We start from the raw sequence: 23,065 nt of genomic DNA, 5'->3' as shown, positions 1-23,065 counted from the left end.
CATGCAAACTCCGCACAGAAAGGCCCTCATCGGGCACGGGGCTCAAACCCGGACCATCTTGCTGTGAGGTGACAGCACTAACCACTACACCACCATGCCGCCCCATTAGCAGTTATGAGCCATACAAAATTCCTCAAAACAACTGGAGTGGTGGTGCAGATTTGTGACCTAGCATTAACTACATGTTGGAATATGCCTTCCTTTTCCCGAAGAGTCCTGACACGGAAGAGCAGTTTAAAAACTACAAAAGCAAGAAAACCTTTGTGTAAAGACTTTTTCCTGACATCAGCTTTTGGGAACAGAATACTGCAAAAGCCTAAGAATTTACTCTCAAAGGGCTCCTACCTGAACTGTGGGCTAGATGGTATTCCTGGCCCTCCATGTCTCAACAACCCCAAGGACATATAGTTACAAAGCTATTTGCACTCTATAATTTATACAGTGATACTTATTGTTAAAACAATATCTGAAGTGTTATTTGTAAAATGCCAAAATACCTTGCTCTAGACTTTCAAACAATATTGTAAGATTTTATTTTAATTTTATCTAATAGTGGATGGTACAATAATTACAAATGCTCACGGAATCAGCACTTTCCAGTTGTAGCTATAGTCATATAGTAACTATAATCACCCTTGCAATAATAATTTCAATAAACAGTTAATGTTCAGTTCCCTCTTCATTTATTCTCTATTCAGAAGGCACAACTGAGGCACACAGGTTGATAAGTGTGTAGAACAGTTTTATCCGAAAAAGTTTTTCTTGCCTTAGTCGATTTATTTCCAGTTCACATGCATGCATCTGTTGTAAAGTTCAGTCTGTTTGTGTAGAACATTCTCGAACTGGGGGTTCATTACTACACTCTGGTTCCATGGTGACATTTTGCACAAGACTGGGTTCTTCTGTAACAGGAGCAAAGCTTCAATGCTGTCTGCTCTTAATCTTTTCTGTTCTTTAAGGATATATCGCGCACATCACTCCTTGTTGGGTTTTGTACTGAGTTATGTCCAAGTTGTTTGAAACCAATCTGGGTTTTCCATGTCGAATAAGGAAGCTGGGCGGCACAGTGGTGTAGTGGTTAGTGCTGTCGTCTCACAGCAAGAAGGTCCGGGTTTGAGCCCCGTGGCCGATGAGGGCCTTTCTGTGTGGAGTTTGCATGTTCTCCCCGTGTCCGCGTGGGTTTCCTCCGGGTGCTCCGGTTTCCCCCACAGTCCAAAGACATGCAGGTTAGGTTAACTGGTGACTCTAAATTGACCATAGGTGTGAATGTGAGTGTGAATGGTTGTCTGTGTCTCTGTGTCAGCCCTGTGATGACCTGGCGACTTGTCCAGGGTGTACCCCGCCTCTCGCCCGTAGTCAGCTGGGATAGGCTCCAGCTTGCCTGCGACCCTGTAGAAGAATAAAGCGGCTAGAGATAATGAGATGAGATGAGAATAAGGAAGCTGCTTCACCTGTAAGAAAATCACTTTCATGAAGAAGCTAACTCGAATGCAAACATAAAACGAGATTCTTAAGCAAACTCTTCCACACTCACTTCCGACTTTCTATTTTTTTTTAAATACAATTTTGAATTTCTCTGGAGTTTTCAGGCTTAGATCCTCTCATCGTATTCTCTTTAACCACTCATTTCTTCATTGTTCTTGAAGCATTTACTTCTCTTCATTAACATTTTTCTTAATAGCAGGGAGACAGTAATACCCTTCATCTAGTTCTCTATTTGAACAACCAAAAACAGTGCAAAAATGAACCATATTGAAATCTGATTAAGCCTTGCTTACAGAAAGGATGGTGCCTGTTTGACCCCCGGGTGAAATTATCACGTGATGCGTGACATCATGCACAAGGGGTCTATGGTCCCAAGCCTGGATAGATTGGGGAGGGTTGTGTCAGGAAAGGCATTCGGTGTAAAACCTATGCTGAATCAAACATGTAGAACAGATCCGCTGTGGCGAACCCTAAAGAGAGCAGCTGAAAGGAGAAGAGGACATCACTCCCAGTGTTTTCCTGCTGACTAGATGGACATTGTCAAAATGGTGAACCAGTTCAAGATTAAAATTCTTTTGATTAACTTGCGTATTTTTCTCATGGATGTGTCCATATAATATCAAGAATATTACATGGTGGCATGAAGATATGAAGTTTATCATGGTGAATATATTCACGAGTGAGCAAAGTAAACGAGTAATTTCCTGAGCAAATTGAGAAATGTCCTGCCAATGTGGCATGTTTGTTGTTACCTTTTGTAATGTAGGTGTTTGAGTGTGAATATAATTTTTGTAGCCTTTCGTGTTGCGCATGTGAGATAACACCTGTGCAATAAAGTACAATGTGGACAATAACCACATTATCCATAGGTAGTGTGTTCTCCAGTGGTCTATAAGAATTAATGTCGAAGATCTACAAGTGTGGGTTGTATCGGGTGTAAAATCTGTATTAGCCATTACTATAGGACACTGTCAAAAGCTTTTCTGTAATCTGTGCTTTTATATGCCTGTCAAAGCGTCACAGACCTCATTAGGAGTTGCTCCTTACAACCCATACATTTCATCCAACATCCTTTTTGTTGTTCTGAGAGTATGCTGTAGTCTGTGCTGCAAGTCTATATATATTTTTATTTATACTTTCTGCAGGGCGGCATGGTGGTGTAGTGGTTAGCGCTGTCGCCTCACAGCAAGAAGGTCCGGGTTCGATCCCCGTGGCCGGCAAGGGCCTTTCTGTGCGTTGTTTGCATGTTCTCCCCGTGTCTGTGTGGGTTTCCTCCGGGTGCTCCGGTTTCCCCCACAGTCCAAAGACATGCAGGTTAGGTTAACTGGTGACTCTAAATTGACCGTAGGTGTGAATGTGAGTGTGAATGGTTGTCTGTGTCTATGTGTCAGCCCTGTGATGACCTGGCGACTTGTCCAGGGTGTACCCCGCCTTTCGCCCGTAGTCAGCTGGGATAGGCTCCAGCTTGCCTGCGACCCTGTAGAAGGATAAAGCGGCTAGAGATAATGAGATGAGATACTTTCTGCAAATACAGCTGCACTCAGTTTACAAACACAAATGTCAGCGATTTCTTTGAACGGTTCTTTTTCTGTAGCAGAATGATTGTAAAAACATCTTTAAAGGGGGGGAGACCACCCAGAATTTTTCTGTAAAAGCTTTAATTTATTTTGGGTTTTCTGAAATCAACAGAGGGTCAAAAATATACCTTGACTAGACCACTTCACCAGACCAGCTATACCTTATCACCTTGACCAGACACTTTTGTGAGCCATCAACAAGCTTCTGGCTGGATATTTGCCCACTCTTCTTGGCAAAGCTCAATTCAATTTCTGGGTTTCTTGTCACAGACCCAACCTTTCAGCAGTCTCAACATTTGATAGAGTTGAGGTCAAGACTTGTTTTAAGCTTCATGTTAACCTGCTTTATCCTCCACAACCAGCTTTGATGTGTATTTGGGGTCACGTTCCTGTTGGAACATCCAATTACGTCCATGTTTCTCATAATTTGAGGCTATGCTGAAGAAATAGGAGCTAGTTTTCCTTCATTATTCCATCCACTTTGCACAATGCACCAGTTCCACTGGGAAAACGGCCCCAAAGCATGATGCTACCACTCCCATGCTTAACAGTTGGTACTGTATTCCACTGTACCGTTGGTCATTGTGACCAGGCAACTCAAGCTTTGTCTCATTGGACCATAAAACTTGTCTCCAGAAGATTAGATAAAACTTTATTGATCCCTTTGGGAGGGTTCCCTCAGGGAAATTAAGATTCCAGCAGCATCATTACACAAACAGAAAAGAAATAGAGGAAAAACTTCCAGATAAATTAAAAATTTACATATACAAATATAAAAAGAATATGGGGAAAAGAGAGAGGAGGGCAGCAGGAGAGATATTGCACATTATATAGAAGGCTTTTTCTTTGTCCATGTGGTCAGCTGCAAACTTTAGTGGAGCTTGAAGATGTGACTTTTAGAGCAAGGGCTTCTTTCTTGGACAGCAGCCTCTCAGTACATGGTGATATAAAATTTGCTTTACTGTAGACAGTAACACTGGTGTTCCAGCAGCTTCCAGTTCATGGCAGGTCTATGCCTTTGTGGTTCCTGGTTGTTCCTAACCATCTGAACCAATTATTTCCTCTCAGCTGAGGGTGACAGTTTAGGTCTTCTTCCAACAAAGTGGTTTAGCAAAATGGCTCCACCTCCAAACGAGAGCAACTGTGAACTACTGCTCACTTATACCCCAGCTCTCGCTTATCACAATGCAAGCAACCAAAGGAATAGGACACTTGTTATAAATGTTGACTTCAACAAATAATGAACCCTGAAACAAGTAGAGATCAGTGTTCTCCCCAGGTATTTCAAATAGCATCCTGGTAAACTAATTTTAAAATAGCATTTTGCTTCTTGAAATAGTGTCAAAATCCACCCTACAAGTTTCATAAATACATTCAGTTGGTAAACAGGAAGTTGATGTGCGACAGACCTGAAAATGGTCTACACAGTATAGAACCCCAAGCTGAAGCTCGGTACTAAACATCAAGCAGTCGTGATTTGTAGTTGCTGAGAAAAAAAGTGTTACGAAAATTTTATACAGTAAATCCACACTGTTTTCTAAATACATTGCCAGTAAACAGGAAGATGTGCGACAGACCTGAAAATGGTATAGAACCCCCAAGCTGAAGTTTGGGACCAAGTGGCTACGATTTATGGTTGCTGAGAAAAAGAGCATTTCGAACAGATGGAAATACAGGCAGAGGTAAACCAGTATACCCTCTCCTTTGGAGCAGGGGTATAAATAATTTGTATCTACAGATATTTGAAGCACTTCTGTAATTGTACAGAAATGACTAAGACATTCCTGAGTGTGTAAATCTATGACCCTCTTTATTATACCCCTACTCCAAAGGAGGGGGGGTTAATACTGGTTTACCTCGGTCTGTAACACCCTTTTTCTCAGCAACTACAAATCACAACTGCTTGATATTTGGTACTGAACTTCAGCTTGGGGTTCTATACCATCTTACATCATGATATGATGCTCTGTTAATTTTATAATACTCAGATTATACTGCACAGTGAATTTGATGCCATTTCAAGAAGCAAAATGCCACTTCAAAATGACGGTTTACCAGGATGCCATTTGAAATACCTGGGGAGAACACTGCTCTCTACTCGTTTCAGGATTAATTATTTGCTGAAGTCAACATTCATACGCAAGTATCCTATTCCTTTGATTGCTTGCATTCCAATGCAAGCAAGAGTGAGGGTATACACAAGTGAGCAGTAGCTCACAATTGATCTTGTTCTTAGATCTGCACTGAGCTCCTTGGACTTTCCCATTATACTGGGTGTTGGTCACTCCAATGAGTGTCAAAAACAAACCTTTATGTTGTGCACAGAGAAGCTACTAGCTGTAGTCAATCACTAACAGGAAGTTAAGAGACCTTGGCAAGTTAAAGGACATTTTGGATCTTTCAGCACCTGAATTAATCTCAGTGGGTGTGTGTACATTTTTGCCCATGTATGTAGAACTGACCCTTTGAGTTGCAGTTAAATACAAGATCTTGAATACTCAAACTGAAACTATCATTTTTGTAATACACCCAGTCATTCCGAACCTGATACCTACAACACATTCCAAGAGAGTTGTAACTGGGGCAGCAAAAAGACTTGGGGGGGGGGATTGTGCACTGCTTAAAAAAAAAACCCTGCTTGGAACATTCTACAGGTAAACTAGTAATTGGAAAGTTTTTTTGTGCAGTAAAACCTCTGCAAATTCACCACTACTGAAGGTTTATTGTCATTTAAGCCATACACAGTACACAGTGAGATGAAAAACTTTTACTAGTACTAAAAATAACAAAGACATGAATGCAACAATAATGTGTTTCAACAGTGTACTGTGAAAGTAGCAGCCAAGGGTATATGTCTATCAATAATAGCAACAGTACAAAACCTGTATATTGCTGGAATATTGCTGGAAAAGGCAGTGAGGGAATTAACACAGAGAACATTTCCAAGTATCCACACAAACTGTTTGACGCACAGAAGAAGCGATGTGATGGCGTTGTCAGAAATCTTGAAGGTTGATTGCCATGACAAAAGCATCATGGCCAGAAGTTTCATCAAGTCTTCTGGTTTTTCACTTCTGGACTGATCACTTCCATGCCCCTCTCCATCTTGTATGTCTGGACAGGCTTCACTCTGCTCCTCAGCAAGGCTTTCCCCCTCTTCATCTTCTTCAGTCACATACTCATCCTATGCAAATGTAAAACACACATTTAAATTCATATCCATGCAATAAATTACAATGCATGCAAATGCCCACATTCGACACCTCAAACGACCATACTCAGTGCATGAATATGTCCATGTCAGAGTGAATAGGCCATCATTAGCATGGCCATTTTAGTATGAGACCAGTCAAATGACCACAGTCAGTGCATGAATATGTCCATGTCAGAGTGAATAGGCCATCATTAGCATGGCCATTTTAGTATGAGACCAGTCAAATGACCACAGTCACTGCATGAATATGTCCATGGCAGAGTGAATAGGCACTGTTCGAACTACGGGGGTACTCGGGGGATCCGAGATCCCCTGAAACAGACATGAGATCCCTTGAAAACATGATTTGGGAAATGTTGGGGGGGGGTCTCTAAAATATTGGCAAAATGATGTTTATTGACATAGCAATCGTGTGTAACGGGAAGCATTTGCATATCCGAAGTGTTGTGTTTACATCAAAGATAAAATAAACCGATATGACAACGACTGCTGCTGCCAGGTTGGGGACACAAACTAGTAGAAAGGAAGTGTGCCAACAGTGCCAACACACTTCTTTTCTACTAGTTTGTGTCCCCAGAATTTTCCCATTGGTAATGTTCCCATTGGTATCATTGTTGATGCGAGGTTGTTTTTTGAACATGCCAATGCGGACATGATTTCCCCTGATGAGTTATGACTTCAGACGCGATGCGTGTGTGGAGTCCGCGTGATATGTGCGTAAGATAGGCTTCTCATGTGTTTGGAGATCCGCACTCTGAGACAAGCGCAAGCACAAGCACCCCCCCCCCCCCCCCCCCCAAGGGAAAAAAAGGGACCCCCCGAAAATATCGGCATAGTTTGAACACTGTGAATAGGCCATCGTTAACATGACCATTTGAGTATGAAAAGATTGTGAAACTATAGTTTTAAAAAATCATATGCATCTCAAACTGCTGTTAAAAGAAGCCTAATCTGTGGCCTCTGTGTTTATTTCAGGGGAATCTTGAAATTACTTATAATTGAATTGTTTAATTCAGTCAGTAAGCAGGAACTTCATACTTCTATATTCAAAAATATCCAAAATGGTTTATATCACAAACATGCGAGCATGTATAACAATAACCTCGCATGTGATTGGACCAGGACCAGGCAGTCATGGGCATGGCTCATACAGTATAAACAGGTGTACCGTAGCTTACCAGGTAGTTTTCATGTGCTCCGGAACTTTCTCTTGGTTTCTGGGATTTTTGCTGCTTGGTGATCTTCAATGGCTGGACGGCGCCTCGCGTTCTACTCTCCGTCGACTCCTGTGTCTGGACGCGATGGACCTGTGTCGGGAAGTCCGCAGACCGATGAGAGAAAACTTCTGTCTGCTCTCAGTGGGTTGTCTCGTCAGATTGCAGAGCTGACTACGTTCGTAACCGACAGATTCAACTCTATGGACGACAGATTCAACACCGTGGAAGACAGATTGACTGCTTTGGAGGGACGTAACTTTGGGGAAAACGCAAACTCCAGGAAGAAAAGACGGGTGCAGAGTCCCATGATTGTGGTCAGAATTTGTCCGGTGTCTGCTAGCTAAGCTAAATAGCCTAAAAGTAAGCATAGCAGCTAGCCCAAGCTAAAAGTAGCCAGTAGCTAGCTATGAGGGACAAGTGACTTAAAAACATTGTTTTGTTCTTTTCACAGGAAACAGTACACCGTCTTCACAACTTGGAGACAAACACTAGGCGATACGAGCCGGCGCAAGGGTAAGATTTAAAGAATATGCTTTCATTCTGTATGAGATACGTTAATAGATACAGATCCTAGCCTGATCCTAACTGTAGCCATCTTGTTTTCACAGACTAACTTCGCCTCATAACGAAGCCGTGACAAGCTATTTAGTGCGGGCTTTGTCGACAAATCCAAATCTTCATGATGCTGACAAAGACAACATTGTGTGTAAGTAACAACTATTTCACTAAATATTATGGTAGCCTATACTGTCCTTTCTCTGCTGTCTACACTTCCCTTCTTCCTTTCCCTTATTAAGCTTAGCCTACTGCTACGTTGTTAATCGTACTCTCATTTGTTTTTCTAGCTGCCTGCAAGACGTATTACGAAACCTTACGCAGGAGCTACAGGTACCAGCAGCCTGATCTTTCGTTGCAGGCGGAAGCAATGAAGTAGCCGGCTCGTAGTCGCTCCAGAAGAAAGAGGGTAAGATTTTTCAGTTTTGGTCAATGTGACTTTTTTTTCAGTGTTTTTCATGTGTTGTGTCCATACGCAGTGCATTGCTCAGTACTTATTCTCTTTATTGATCGTTTTTACAGCTGTTTGACGTGAGACGAGGTGTCCTTGCTATGGACGAGATGGATGTATGGCAGTGTTCTACCGTAGACCTGATGTCGGATGAGGAAAATGGGGTGGTGGATGGGGTGTCTGGGTGGATCGTTAAGCCTCCGCCGTCCCGTAACCCGGAGCTCAGCGAACTCTGTGCTACGCTGCAATCAAGGCTTGAGGCAGATCCAAAGTACAGGGCAACCCACCACAGACGACTGCATGTCGGTCCGATGCCGCCTGCTCCCCACAGCTCAGAGACCGCAAGCATGCACTTCATGGAGCTGTAGGACTAAAATACGGTGCTTATTTGCTTTTGTTTAGTTTTGTATCCTGCACATCTCTCTTGCACTAGAGAATGTACCGTATAGGCAACTACTGTTTGTCTTTGACTGAATGCTGCCATTTTGTTTATTTTTTAACGTCTTGTACTTACTCTGATTTTGAAAACAAAGCTCTTGTTTGATACAACGTTCCTTGCAAATTTTCCTTCAATAAATGTATGTCATTGATAGGATAACAATGACATGAATATACAGCATCATAGCTAATCATAACCACAACAGATATATATATATATATATATATATATATATATATATATATATATATATATATATATATATATATATAAATAAATAAAATATAGGTTGTGGTTATGATGACCCAGGGTAACCAATAGCCTAGGCCTAGTGGCATCTGCCAACCAATCACGAGTGATTTCTTTGGTTTAACCCTTGTAGGGTCTTCGTTTTTGTGTTACACAGGGGTTCCTGCTGGGTCTGGTGGACCCATGGCATTTTTGGGTCCTTAATTCAACATATTGAAACCTTTTTTTGTTAAAATACTCAGCAGATGTTTACTTCAGGGCGGCACGGTGGTGTAGTGGTTAGCGCTGTCGCCTCACAGCAAGAAGGTCCTGGGTTCGAGCCCCGGGGCCGGCGAGGGCCTTTCTGTGCGGAGTTTGCATGTTCTCCCCGTGTCCGCGTGGGTTTCCTCCGGGTGCTCCGGTTTCCCCCACAGTCCAAAGACATGCAGGTTAGGTTAACTGGTGACTCTAAATTGACCGTAGGTGTGAATGTGAGTGTGAATGGTTGTCTGTGTCTATGTGTCAGCCCTGTGATGACCTGGCGACTTGTCCAGGGTGTACCCCGCCTTTCGCCCGTAGTCAGCTGGGATAGGCTCCAGCTTGCCTGCGACCCTGTAGAAGGATAAAGCGGCTAGAGATAATGAGATGAGATGAGATGTTTACTTCATCCCATTTGCAAGTAATATAAACACAACTTGTTACATTTGTTCCCTTCACCTGTGTTAAATCATATGATTATGAATAGAAATGCTACTCGTTTTTGTTTATTTTTTTTTATTAAAATGTAAAAACATAAGGAATTGCATCATAAAACAGCCACAACTGACAATTATCAACAAATTGACAAATTAAGCAAGTTTGCCCAGAACTATTTCATCAGAAATTTAACCTTATCAGGTCAGTTTACACTACATCTGCCTGAACAACATTTAAGCCCTTTGAACACGGCCATTTTCATGCCAGGCTATACCACACATGAGGAGCAGAGTTTCACTGTGTGCATATTGCAAATGTACTTCTTGCACTTGGTACATGTATACCGTGTTTTTCTGTCCATCTTGGGCCCACACACTTCACAGCGCTTCTTTTTGTTGCTGGCCCCATTCTATGTGAAAGATAAAAAGATAAGGACCTTTACTAACTCTCCTTTCTCATGCACACAAATTATTATACAGCACCAACCTCAAACACTTACCTCAGGTACTGCTGCTGGTTCTGTGATTTGGCAGGATGTGGCACCATCATCTTCCTCCTGAATTCTCCGCACGATGGCTGCAGAGACTGAGGATCTTGGAAGATGTTGTCTTCTAACAATTTGAGGTCTCACCAGCATTTTCCCCAATTCCTCAAGAAAGAGACGCCTCTTCTGCAGCTTTCCTCTATTCCACTCTGGGCTCAGTGACATCCAAATGACGAAGGCATTGTAAGCGGAGATATCTAAGATGTCGAAAAATATCACCAGAGGCCATTGTAGGGTCCTCCTTTTGCAGCTGTAAGAGGTCACCAGCTTGTCAAGGTTGGCCACCCCTCCTTTTGTGGCATTATAATCCAGGATCATCTCAGGCTTTTGATGGTCCTGGCCACAGATTCTCCCGTCCCGGTGCAGAGTACTCATGAGTACCACATTTTTCCCTTTCTTTGGGACGTACGATACCAGGGTTGTGTCAGCTGTGAATGCAAACTTCGATGATTGAACAGGCCTTTCCTCTGTTTTCAGCAGCTGGGGAGGGAGCTCTGTCTTGTTTTTGCGTACTGTTCCAAGCATTGTCAGTTTACGCTTCAGCAGCTCCTGCCCCAACTGGTGTGATGTGAAAAAATTATCACATGTGATGTTGTGCCCAGAAAGCCCCTGAGCCATATCGAGGACCACTCTCATACCTTGATTTTTTTCAGGTGTTCCTCCAGTGTGTTTCCCTGTGTAGACTTGCAGGTTCCAAGCATATGATGAAGCAGCATCACAGGCAACCCAAATCTTTATGCCATACTTAGCAGGCTTAGATGGTATATACTGCCGAAATGGGCAGCGGCCCCGAAATGGCATCAGCTGCTCATCGACGGTGACATTGGGCCCAGGGTTGTAAAGCAGTGGGAGACGGGCCACCCACTTGTCCCACACTGTCCTGATGGCTGCTAATTTGTCTCTCTGGCGTCGAGCTGGTCTGTCCTCACGGTCATCAAAACGGATGATCCTGGAAAGCATTTTGAATGTTTTCAGAGGCATTATTGAACGAAACAGTTCTCTGCCTGTTTCTTCATGCCACAGGGATTCTGTGGCCTCCCCTTTGGACCTAAAAACACCTGCCAGGATGAGAACCCCAAAGTAAGCATCCAAATCAGTTTCATCCAAACCCTTCCACCTCTCTCCAAAAACTCTGCTTCCTTCTAAATTGGAGCAATCCAGAATGATTTTCTTGATGGGGTATGTCATGAAAAGGTCAAAAGAAGACTTGATGTCTTGTGCATGAGTGACTGCCAAACGTGTAGGTCCTGGTATCATCTTAATCACATTGGCAGCCAGGCAGGGGGCTTCATTTCTTGAACAGGAAGACCATTCAATTCTGCCATCTTTTGACATCCATATGTTGTCATTTTCAAGCTGCTGACAGTCTGATCCTATGCCTGGCTGCTCAGTGGCTGATCTTGTGACTTCCTGCTGGCGGGCTGGTCCTGAAGTTCTCTTTCGTTTTGATGCAGGCTGACGGGCTGGTCCTACGGCTGGCTCCACACAGGCTGGTCCTAATTCTGTCCTCTCATAGGCTGGTCCTGAGGCTCGCTTGCGTTTTGAAGCAGGCTGACGGGCTGGTCCTACAGCTGGCTCCTCACAGGCTGGTCCTGGCGCCAACTGTTCAGAGGCTTGTCCTTGCTGCTCATATCGTCCAGGCTGCTTCTGCCAGTCTGGTCCTGAGGCTATTTTACTTTTTGGACCTGGCTGATGCTCATCCTCTTCTTCAAACTCAGTGTCAGACTCTGAATTTTCAGAAATATGATCCTCATTTTCTGAAACTTCTTCCTCTGCATCATCTTCAAATCCTTCTGTCTCTTCCAGTATCAATTCCAAAGCAGTTTGAACTGAAAATCGCTTTGCCATCTTGTGTGGTAGGGAACCACACTGACCGAGATATTTATACTGTCTCCCCAAGATTCTGCTGCTATTCATATGCAAATAGGCTACCCCGCGAGTAGAGGGGGGCCGGAGGATTTTGCTATCTGGGGCGAGTGCTCCCAAGTGCTACCTGGTGGTCGTTTGGGTATATAGAGATCTTGCAGTCACATGACCGGAAAGTACACAACCCTCATCTTGTCGGTCAAAAACATCGCTGAATACTGCTGCACTCGTGTACAGAATGGATCAATTTCAACCGACGGACTACACGGCTCATTTTTCTAATGAACAGATAACTAGATACATGTCTAAAATAAACGATCTACAGATTTGTGACCCTTATGGCTTTCCGGACGGAGTTTTCACGACCGGATTTTGAACTGCCAGTGGAATACCCGGACGTGTATAATTACCTCATCAACTTTCCCTCGCTGTTCAGTGGTGAAGCACTGCGTGCTTATAAATCTCTGGACAGTTTTCTTTACAGAAATTCAGGATTTGTCAGCGACTCAGATGTGGCATCTTGTAAACAAGAAAATAATCCTCATTGGATGGGTAAGTCACTTAAGTATTGAGTATAGCACTGACCAGCCGATTATAGAATCTCATCTCATTATCTCTAGCCGCTTTATCCTGTTCTACAGGGTCGCAGGCAAGCTGGAGCCTATCCCAGCTGACTACGGGTGAAAGGCGGGGTACACCCTGGACAAGTCGCCAGGTCATCACAGGGCTGACACATATGCCGCTTTTCCACTACAAACGCGGCTGAGCCGTGCCGTGCCGAGTCGAGCTGAGCGGGGCTGTTGGAGTTGCATTTCGACTACAACCGCGCTGAACCGTGCTGGCTGGAAGTGGGTGGACACATTGGGTGGAGTTAGCGAAAGTGGGTGGACGTCATGTGATGTCGTTAAGCAGCGCAGTGACATCAGTGACAGTGGCGGAACAAGTCAGAGCCGGGCCGGGGGCGGGGCCAATGACCGGACCCTTTATTAAAGCTTATCATAACATCATTTTAGGCTACAAAATGTCCGCAACTGCGGTGTTTACCAATTTCAACACTACCGGGTGCAACTATGTTATTTAGTACATCAAGTCCTTCAAACGAACATGTAACTCAGAAACAAAAAACATTAGGATACTGTACATGGCTCATAATAAAACATCAATAGCCTATACTGCGCACATTATTTGAAGGGCATACGAATGAGCGCTCAGAGTGGTGACAGGAAGAGTCAGAAATAAAAGGAGGGCGGTGCAAACCTCACTGAATGCACTGTGTTTACCAATTTCAACACTACGGGGTGCAACTATGTTATTTTGTACATTAAGTCCTTCAAACGAGCATGTAACTCAGAAACAAAAAAACATTCGGCTACATACTGTACATGGCTCATAATAAAACATCAATAGCCTACTGCGCGCATTATTTGAAGGGCATACGGCGAGCCTTGCGCTCCGCGAACTCGTCCACGATGCTCTGTATGTCACTGATTCAGTGATCTTTTCAGCGGTAGTCTCACGACCCGAATAGTAAACAATAAACATGGAGGACATGGAGTCGTTAGTGTTGCTGGTCTTGGTGCTGTGGCTTGACAACGCGGACAGATACTGGCAAGAGTGTATAGATGAGGCGAGGCGCATAAGGCTTCAGAAATTCTCGTAATTCGTAATTATTCTCCTTCCGGGTTTGCGGTGTTTACAGATCCCAGCGCGCTCGCGGGGCGTGTGTGGGCATGTGAGGACACTCCTCCTCACCAATCAGTGCACAGGGGAGTGTCTGCTCACGCCCCCAACCTCACTCGGCACGGTTTGGCTCGCTTCAGCCCCACTCCAAAACGGTGCGAGTTTTAGGGGCTAAGCAGGGCTGAAACGAGCTGAGTCGTGCTGGTTTTTGGTAGTCGAAACGCGAGCCGTGTCGGGCTGAAGTGAGCTGAAGCGAGCTGAAGTGAGCTGAAAAAGGGTAGTGGAAAAGGGCCAATAGACACAGACAACCATTCACACCTACTGTCAATTTAGAGTCACCAGTTAGCCTAACCTGCATGTCTTTGGACTGTGGGGGAAACCGGAGCACCCGGAGGAAACCCACGCGGACACGGGGAGAACATGCAAACTCCACACAGAAAGGCCTTCGCCGGCCACGGGGCTCGAACCCAGACCTTCTTGCTGTGAGGCGACAGCGCTAACCACTACACCACCGTGCCGCCCCCCGATTATAGAATAGAATAAGGTAATTCCAAATCATCCGTCTTGTTTACATGGATCTGGCATTGGAGAGGTAGAGGCTTGGCAGTGGAGGTTTGAGTAGCTGTTTTCTGAGCTTAGTCAACAGGCCGGCTCTGCCTGTAGCCTCACTTTTGCTTCCGCTCCCGACGCCGCCTCCTTCGCTTTGCTTCCGATAACAATCCACGGAGACCACGCTGGTCTCGCTGTCTCGTCCGGAATGTTGTGCATGCGATGGAAATCGCTACAAACCGTCATTTTCTGCTGGAAACCAATGTCCAGTAAGTCCATACGGTTGTAGTGGATATTGAAGTCCGGTACAGACGAACAACACGCAAAAATACACACAAAAAACAAACGGGCACAGGTAGGGAGAGCTTGTAGCCGCAGCCGTTGTAGTAGAATTGTATATAGTAGGGTTTTCCAGAAGAAAAGGTAGAAGTAAAAGCAGAAGTAGAACCAGAAGTAGAAGTAGAAGGCGGAATATGGCGTTTGACCGACACGATGGCATCTGTCACAATCTGGATCGGCTGTGACGTCACATGCAAGTGCTCCATACCGCGTGCGGTACCTTTCAGCATTGATGGTGTCTTTCCAGATGTGTAAGCTGCCCATGCCACATGCACTAATGCAACCCCATACCATCAGAGATGCAGGCTTCTGAACTGAGCGCTGATAACAACTTGGGTTGTCCTTCTCCTCTTTAGTCCGAATGACACGGCGTCCCTGATTTCCATAAAGAACTTCAAATTTTGATTCGTCTGACCACAGAACGGTTTTCCACTTTGCCACAGTCCATTTTAAATGAGCCTTGGCCCAGAGAAGACATCTGCGCTTCTGGATCATGTTTAGATCCGGCTTCTTCTTTGAACTATAGAGTTTTAGCTGGCAACGGCGGATGGCACGGTGAATTGTGTTCACAGATAATGTTCTCTGGAAATATTCCTGAGCCCATTTTGTGATTTCCAATACAGAAGCATGCCTGTATGTGATGCAGTGCCATCTAAGGGCCCGAAGATCACGGGCACCCAGTATGGTTTTCCGGCCTTGACCCTTACGCACAGAGATTCTTCCAGATTCTCTGAATCTTTTGATGATATTATGCACTGTAGATGATATGTTCAAACTCTGCAATTTTACACTGTCGAACTCCTTTCTGATATTGCTCCACTATTTGTCGGCGCAGAATTAGGGGGATTGGTGATCCTCTTCCCATCTTTACTTCTGAGAGCCGCTGCCACTCCAAGATGCTCTTTTTATACCCAGTCATGTTAATGACCTATTGCCAATTGACCTAATGAGTTGCAATTTGGTCCTCCAGCTGTTCCTTTTTTGTACCTTTAACTTTTCCAGCTTCTTATTGCCCCTGTCCCAACTTTTTTGAGATGTGTTGCTGTCATGAAATTTCAAATGAGCCAATATTTGGCATGAAATTTCAAAATGTCTCACTTTCGACATTTGATATGTTGTCTATGTTCTATTGTGAATACAATATTAGTTTTTGAGATTTTGTAAATTATTGCATTCCGTTTTTATTTGCAATTTGTACTTTGTCCCAACTTTTTTGGAATCGGGGTTGTACATCCTCCTCTTTTTTCCCTTTGTTTGTGCTTCTACCTTTTCCAACTTCGTTCTGTATCATATGGTATTGCCGTTCTGTGTTCACATTGTTCCACAGACTCTGCCATCTAGCACTGGTCTTAGCTTTGACCATACTTTTGACTTCGGCCTTGCTGTGGGGAATTTCCAGATCTACGCCTTCTTTCTTTGTGGCCTGCTTGGCATACTTGTCAGCGAGCTCGTTTCCCTTGACACCTGTATGAGCTGGCACCCATATGAATATTACTTCAATTCCAGCTTTAATTAAGTTGTTCCCCATCTGTGTTACCTCATATATAATGTCTTGCCTTGATTCAGACTGGCCGTTTCTGATGCTGGAAAGTGCTGAACTGGAGTCAGAGGCTATCACTGCTTTCCTTGGTTTATGCTCTTCCACCCACAATAGTGCTAACCATATTGCCACCAGTTCGGCTGTGTACACAGCTATGTTGTTGCTTATTCTTTCACCTTTTGCAATCTTCAGCCTTGGGATAGCATATGCTACTCCAACCCTGTCATCTGCCCTTGACGCGTCTGTGTAAACCTCAAGTGATCCAGTGTACTTCTCTCTCATGTAAGTCATCACTCTATTACAGTCCACTTCTTCTTTTTGTCTCTCCTCAGCATACAGCCATGGGGGGGTTACTGGGAATACGACAGTGGGCGCTATGTTGACTGCACTCAGTTCCATCTCATTAACCTTGTGCATGATTGTCTATCCAAAGCTTTTGCTTTCCCTTTCTTGGCAGTGTAACAGTACTGACTTTGTCATATGGCTCTCACTGTGTCCTCTCAGGTTCGCCCAGTATACCAGAGAAAGCTGGTTTCTCCTAAGGTGGAGAGGCGTCTCTCCCATCTCCACTTGAATTGCTGCTACTGGCGTTGTCTTAACTGCCCCACAACATATTCTCAGTGCTTGATTATGGATAACATCTAGCCGTTTAAGTGAAGTGGCAGCTGCTGAACTATATACCATACAGCCGTAGTCTAGCACTGATCTAATCAGACCTGTGTAGATAGTTTTCAGCGCTCCTCTGTTCGCACCCCACCCAACCCAACATACAGTGGTGCTTGAAAGTTTGTGAACCCTTTAGAATTTTCTATATTTCTGCATAAATATGACCTAAAACATCATCGGATTTTCACACAAGTCCTAAAAGTAGAGAAAGAGAACCCAGTTAAACAAATGAGACAAAAATATTATACTCGGTCATTTATTTATTGAAGAAAATGATCCAATATTACATATCTGTGAGTGGCAAAAGTATGTGAACCTTTGCTTTCAGTATCTGGTGTGACCCCCTTGTGCAGCGATAACTGCAACTAAACGTTTCCGGTAACTGTTGATCAGTCCTGCACGCTGGCTTGGAGGAATTTTAGCCCATTCCTCCATACAGAACAGCTTCAACTCTGGGATGTTGGTGGGTTTCCTCACATGAACTACTCACTTCAGGTCCTTCCACAACATTTCGATTGGATTAAGGTCAGGACTTTGACTTGGCCATTCCAAAACATTAACTTTATTCTTCTTTAACCATTCTTTGGTAGAACGACTTGTGTGCTTAGGGCCGTTGTCTTGCTGCATGACCCACCTTCTCTTGAGATTCAGTTCATGGACAGATGTCCTGACATTTTCCTTTAGAATTCGCTGGTATAATTCAGAATTCATTGTTCCATCAATGATGGCAAGCCATCCTGGCCCAGATGCAGCAAAACAGGCCCAAACCATGATACTACCACCACCATGTTTCACAGATGGGATAAGGTTCTTATGCTGGAATGCAGCGTTTTCCTTTCTCCAAACATAACGCTTCTCATTTAAACCAAAAAGTTCGATTTTGGTCTCATCCGTCCACAAAACATTTGTCCAATAGCCTTCTGGCTTGTCCACATGATCTTTAGCAGACTGTAGACAAGCAGCAATGTTCTTTTTGGAGAGCAGTGGCTTTCTCCTTGCAGCCCTGCCATGCACACCATTGTTGTTCAGTGTTTTCCTGATGGTGGACTCATGAGCATTAACATTAGCCAATGTGAGAGAGGCCTTCAGTTGCTTAGAAGTTACCCTGGGGTCCTTTGTGACCTCGTCGACTATTACACGCCTTGCTCTTGGAGTGATCTTTGTTGGTCGCCCACTCCTGGGGAGGGTAACAATGGTCTTGAGTTTCCTCCATTTGTACACAGTCTGTCTGTCTGTGGATTGGTGGAGTCCAAGCTCTTTAGAGATGGTTTTGTAACGTTTTCCAGCCTGATGAGCATCAGTAACACTTTTTCTGAGGTCCTCAGAAATCTCCTTTGTTCGTGCCATGATACACTTCCACAAACATGTGTTGTGAAGATCAGACTTTGATAGATCCTTGTTCTTTAAATAAAACAGGGTGCCCACTCACACCTGATTGTCATCCCATTGATTGAAAACACCTGACTCTAATTTCACCTTCAAATTAACTGCTTATCCTAGAGGTTCACATACTTTTGCCACTCACATATGTAATATTGGATCATTTTCCTCAATAAATAAATGACCAAGTATAATATTTTTGTCTCATTTATTTAACTGGGTTCTCTTTATCTACCTTTAGGACTTGTGTGAAAATCCGATGATGTTTTAGGTCATATTTATGCAGAAATATAGAAAATTCTAAAGGGTTCACAAACTTTCAAGCACCACTGTAGGCACCTCATGACGTTCAACACCTTTTTACACTTGTCAATTACTTTTGTGATATGTGTTTCCCATGTCAATCGCCTATCAAACCACACTCCCAGATACTTGAAGGAATCAACCCATTCTACAACCCCGATTCCAAAAAAGTTGGGACAAAGTACAAATTGTAAATAAAAATGGAATGCAATAATTTACAAATCTCAAAAACTGATATTGTATTCACAATAGAACATAGACAACATATCAAATGTCAAAAGTGAGACATTTTGAAATTTCATGCCAAATATTGGCTCATTTGAAATTTCATGACAGCAACACATCTCAAAAAAGTTGGGACGGGGCAATAAGAGGCTGGAAAAGTTAAAGGTACAAAAAAGCAACAGCTGGAGGACCAAATTGCAACTCATTAGGTCAATTGGCAATAGGTCATTAACATGACTGGGTATAAAAAGAGCATCTTGGAGTGGCAGCGGCTCTCAGAAGTAAAGATGGGAAGAGGATCACCAATCCCCCTAATTCTGCGCTGACAAATAGTGGAGCAATATCAGAAAGGAGTTTGACAGTGTAAAATTGCAAAGAGTTTGAACATATCATTTACAGTGCATAATATCATCAAAAGATTCAGAGAATCTGGAAGAATCTCTGTGCGTAAGGGTCAAGGCCAGAAAACCATACTGGGTGCCCGTGATCTTCGGGCCCTTAGACAGCACTGCATCACATACAGGCATGCTTCTGTATTGGAAATCACAAAATGGGCTCAGGAATATTTCCAGAGAACATTATTTGTGAACACAATTCACCGTGCCGTCCGCCGTTGCCAGCTAAAACTCTATAGTTCAAAGAAGAAGCCGGATCTAAACATGATCCAGAAGCGCAGACATCTTCTCTAGGCCAAGGCTCATTTAAAATGGACTGTGGCAAAGTGGAAAACTGTTCTGTGGTCAGACGAATCAAAATTTGAAGTTCTTTATGGAAATCAGGGACGCCGTGTCATTCGGACTAAAGAGGAGAAGGACAGCCCGAGTTGTTATCAGCGCTCAGTTCAGAAGCCTGCATCTCTGATGGTATGGGGTTGCATTAGTGCATGTGGCATGGGCAGCTTACACATCTGGAAAGACCCCATCAATGCTGAAAGGTATATCCAGGTTCTAGAGCAACATATGCTCCCATCCAGACGACGTCTCTTTCAGGGAAGACCTTGCATTTTCCAACATGACAATGCCAAACCACATACTGCATCAATTACAGCATCATGGCTGCGTAGAAGAAGGGTCTGGGTACTGAACTGGCCAGCCTGAAGTCTAGATCTTTCACCCATAGAAAACATTTGGCGCATCATAAAACGGAAGATACGACAAAAAAGACCTAAGACAGTTGAGCAACTAGAATCCTACATTAGACAAGAATGGGTTAACATTCCTATCCCTAAACTTGAGCAACTTGTCTCCTCAGTCCCCAGACGTTTGCAGACTGTTGTAAAGAGAAAAGGGGATGTCTCACAGTGGTAAACATGGCCTTGTCCCAACTTTTTTGAGATGTGTTGTTGTCATGAAATTTAAAATCACCTAATTTTTCTCTTTAAATGATACATTTTCTCAGTTTAAACATTTGATATGTCATCTATGTTCTATTCTGAATAAAATATGGAATTTTGAAACTTCCACATCATTGCATTCTGTTTTTATTTACAATTTGTACTTTGTCCCAGCTTTTTTGGAATCAGGGTTGTAGGTCTTTGCCCGCCAACTTCAATTTTACTTCTGCTCCTGCTCTCTTTTTGGTGAATATCATGGATTTAGTCTTTTCTTCTGATATTCTAAATCCCCACTGGAGGGCCCAACCCTGCACTGTGTTAAGTGCCTGCTGCACTTTCTGCACTACATAGGCAATATTCTTTCCTCTCTTCCATATTGCCCCATCGTCAGCAAACAATGCTACTCCAGTTACACTTTGTATGTCTTTAAATATTCCATTAATCATAATTGCAAACAATAACGGGCTAACAATGCTGCCCTGCGGGGTGCCATTTTCAACTGCGTAGCATTCACTCAGCCTTACATTAATCCTTACCATTATAGACCTTTCTGTCAGGAAATCCTTAACCCACTGAAACATTCGACCCTTCACACCAATCTGATTTAATTTAATTAAGAGTCCATCCTTCCACAGCATGTCATACGCTTTTTCTATGTCTAGGAATACAGCCACCACTGACTCCTTATTTACTTGCGCCTTTCTGATGTCATCCTCCAGACATAGGATGGGGTCCATTGTCCCTCTTCCTTTCCTAAACCCACTCTGATAATTTTCCAGCTTTCCCCTTGTTTCCACCCAATATGTTAGCCTGTCGTTGACCATGCGCTCCATAGTTTTCCCCATATGTGATGTTAAGGCTATCGGCCTATAGCTTGCTGGCTGCTTAGGGTCTTTCCCTGGCTTTTTAATTGGGATAATGACTGACTTTTTCCATTCAACTGGGATCACCCCTTCCTCCCATACCTTATTTAGCAGCACATCCTGCCCCTTTTCGGTTAGTTTCTCCAGCATAGTGTAGCAGATCCCATCCTTCCCTGGAGACGTCTTCCCCAACTTCCTTAGTGCACAGCTAAGCTCTGCCCTTGTAAATGCAGTATTCAACACCTCCTCCTCTTCACCTGCCTCTAGCTCAAACTGATATTTTCTAGTGGTTTCTTCTCTCCATCTTTTCTCTTCCTGCCTTAAGTTGTCCGTACTGTGTACCTTAACTAACGTCTTTGCTATAGTTTCTGCTTTCTCCTTACTGTCAGTAATTATCTTTTCACCATCGACCAACATTGGATACTCGTACTCTTTTCCATTTCCCTTCATCTTTTTAATCATACCCCACACTCTCTCTATTGGGGTAGTTCTGCCAATAGAATCACAGAATTTCCTCCAGTATTCTTTCTTTGCTTGCTTAACAGCTTTCCTTACAACCACCTGTTGCTGCTTATAATCAATAAGGCTCTGAACATTGTGTATTCTCTTTAGGTGTCTAAATGCTCTGTTTCTCTGCTTAATAGCCTGTCTGCATTCCTCAGTCCACCATGGGACAATCCTGGTAAGATTCTTGGGTTTAGATTTTGGTATTGCCATCCCTGCTGCACTAATTATGCTACAGCTGACCGCATTACTCAGACCTTCCACATCCAGGTCACCATCCACCATGCATAATAGCTCTTCACTTACTTGTTTATACTTTTCCCAATCTGCCTTTTCCAAACACCACTTCTCCTCTCTCACCTCCAATTCTTTACCAACTTCCATACCTATGTGAGTTATAATTGGGTAGTGGTCGCTTCCTGCTGTGCTACCCCTCATTGCTCTCCATTCACACCTATCTGCAATGTCTGTAGTCACAAAAGTGAGGTCAATAGCAGATTCTGTTCCTCTACCAAAGTCTACCCTTGTTCCCAACCCATCATTCATGCAGACTAGCTCTCTATCTTCAATAAACTCTTCTATTACCCTCCCACTACTATCATCCCTATCTCCCCATATGGCCCTTTTCCACTACCCTTTTTCAGCTCACTTCAGCCCGACACGGCTCGCGTTTCGACTACCAAAAACCAGCACGACTGAGCTCGCTTCAGCCCTGGTTAGCCCCTAAAACTCGTACGGTTTTGGAGTGGGGCTGAAGCGAGCCAAGCCGTGCCGAGTGAGGCTGGGGGCGTGAGCAGACACTCCCCTGTGCACTGATTGGTGAGGAGGAGTGTCCTCACATGCCCACACACGCCCCGCGAGCACGCTGGGATCTGTAAACACTGTAAACCCGGAAGAAGAATAATTACGAATTACGAGAATTTCTGAAGCCTTATGCGCCTCGCCTCATCTATACGCTCTTGCCAGTATCTGTTGGCGTTGTCGGTGACAACAAGCCACAGCACCAAGACCAGCAACACTAACGACTCCATGTCCTCCATGTTTATTGTTTACTATCCGGGTCGTGAGACTACCGCTGAAAAGATCACTGAATCAGTGACATACAGAGCATCGTGGACGAGTTCGCGGAGCGCAAGGCTCGTCGTATGCCCTTCAAATAATGCGCGCAGTAGGCTATTGATGTTTTATTATGAGCCATGTACAGTATGTCGCCTAATGTTTTTTTGTTTGAGTTACATGTTCGTTTGAAGGACTTAATGTACAAAATAACATAGTTGCACCCCGTTGTGTTGAAATTGGTAAACACAGTGCATTCAGTGAGGTTTGCACCGCCCTCCTTTTATTTCTGACTCTTCCTGTCACCGTTGCAACCTCTGAGCGCTCATTCGTATGCCCTTCAAATAATGTGCGC

At 43.8% G+C, this 23,065-nt stretch overlaps 1 protein-coding gene and 1 long non-coding RNA gene across 2 annotated transcripts; one reads left to right on the top strand and one right to left on the bottom strand.

The window, feature by feature from the left end:
- Positions 1-7,980: 7,980 nt before the first annotated feature.
- Positions 7,981-8,615, top strand: LOC132896026 (uncharacterized). Its single transcript, XR_009655910.1, has 4 exons — positions 7,981-8,006; positions 8,102-8,199; positions 8,339-8,457; positions 8,571-8,615. It is a non-coding gene; the product is annotated as an uncharacterized LOC132896026 (long non-coding RNA).
- A 1,505-nt stretch (positions 8,616-10,120) lies between these two features.
- On the bottom strand, positions 10,121-21,939 carry LOC132895881 (piggyBac transposable element-derived protein 4-like). The gene is made up of 4 exons (XM_060936635.1): positions 21,253-21,939; positions 10,362-12,119; positions 10,207-10,271; positions 10,121-10,130 (listed from the first exon to the last, which is right to left on the bottom strand). The coding sequence occupies exons 1-4, from the start codon at positions 21,937-21,939 to the stop codon at positions 10,121-10,123; spliced, it is 2,520 nt and encodes an 839-aa protein (XP_060792618.1).
- Positions 21,940-23,065: the final 1,126 nt, after the last annotated feature.

The sequence above is a fragment of the Neoarius graeffei genome, chromosome 13, assembly GCF_027579695.1.
Source record: "Neoarius graeffei isolate fNeoGra1 chromosome 13, fNeoGra1.pri, whole genome shotgun sequence".
Classification (NCBI taxonomy): Eukaryota; Metazoa; Chordata; class Actinopteri; order Siluriformes; family Ariidae; genus Neoarius; species Neoarius graeffei.
The sequence above is the reverse complement of the archived record's forward strand: the minus strand, read 5'-3'. Positions and strand labels throughout refer to the sequence as shown.

Excerpts from the sequence above, each read along its gene's own strand:
- LOC132895881 (XM_060936635.1), bottom strand. The coding sequence starts at position 21,939 with ATGGTGGATGGTGACCTGGATGTGGAAGGTCTGAGTAATGCGGTCAGC. Across the intron at positions 12,120-21,252 it reads AGGATGTGCTGCTAAATAAG|TTTGAAGAAGAGGATGAGCA; the intron begins GTATGGGAGGAA and ends TCTGACACTGAG. Across the intron at positions 10,272-10,361 it reads AACCAGCAGCAGTACCTGAG|AATGGGGCCAGCAACAAAAA; the intron begins GTAAGTGTTTGA and ends TCTTTCACATAG.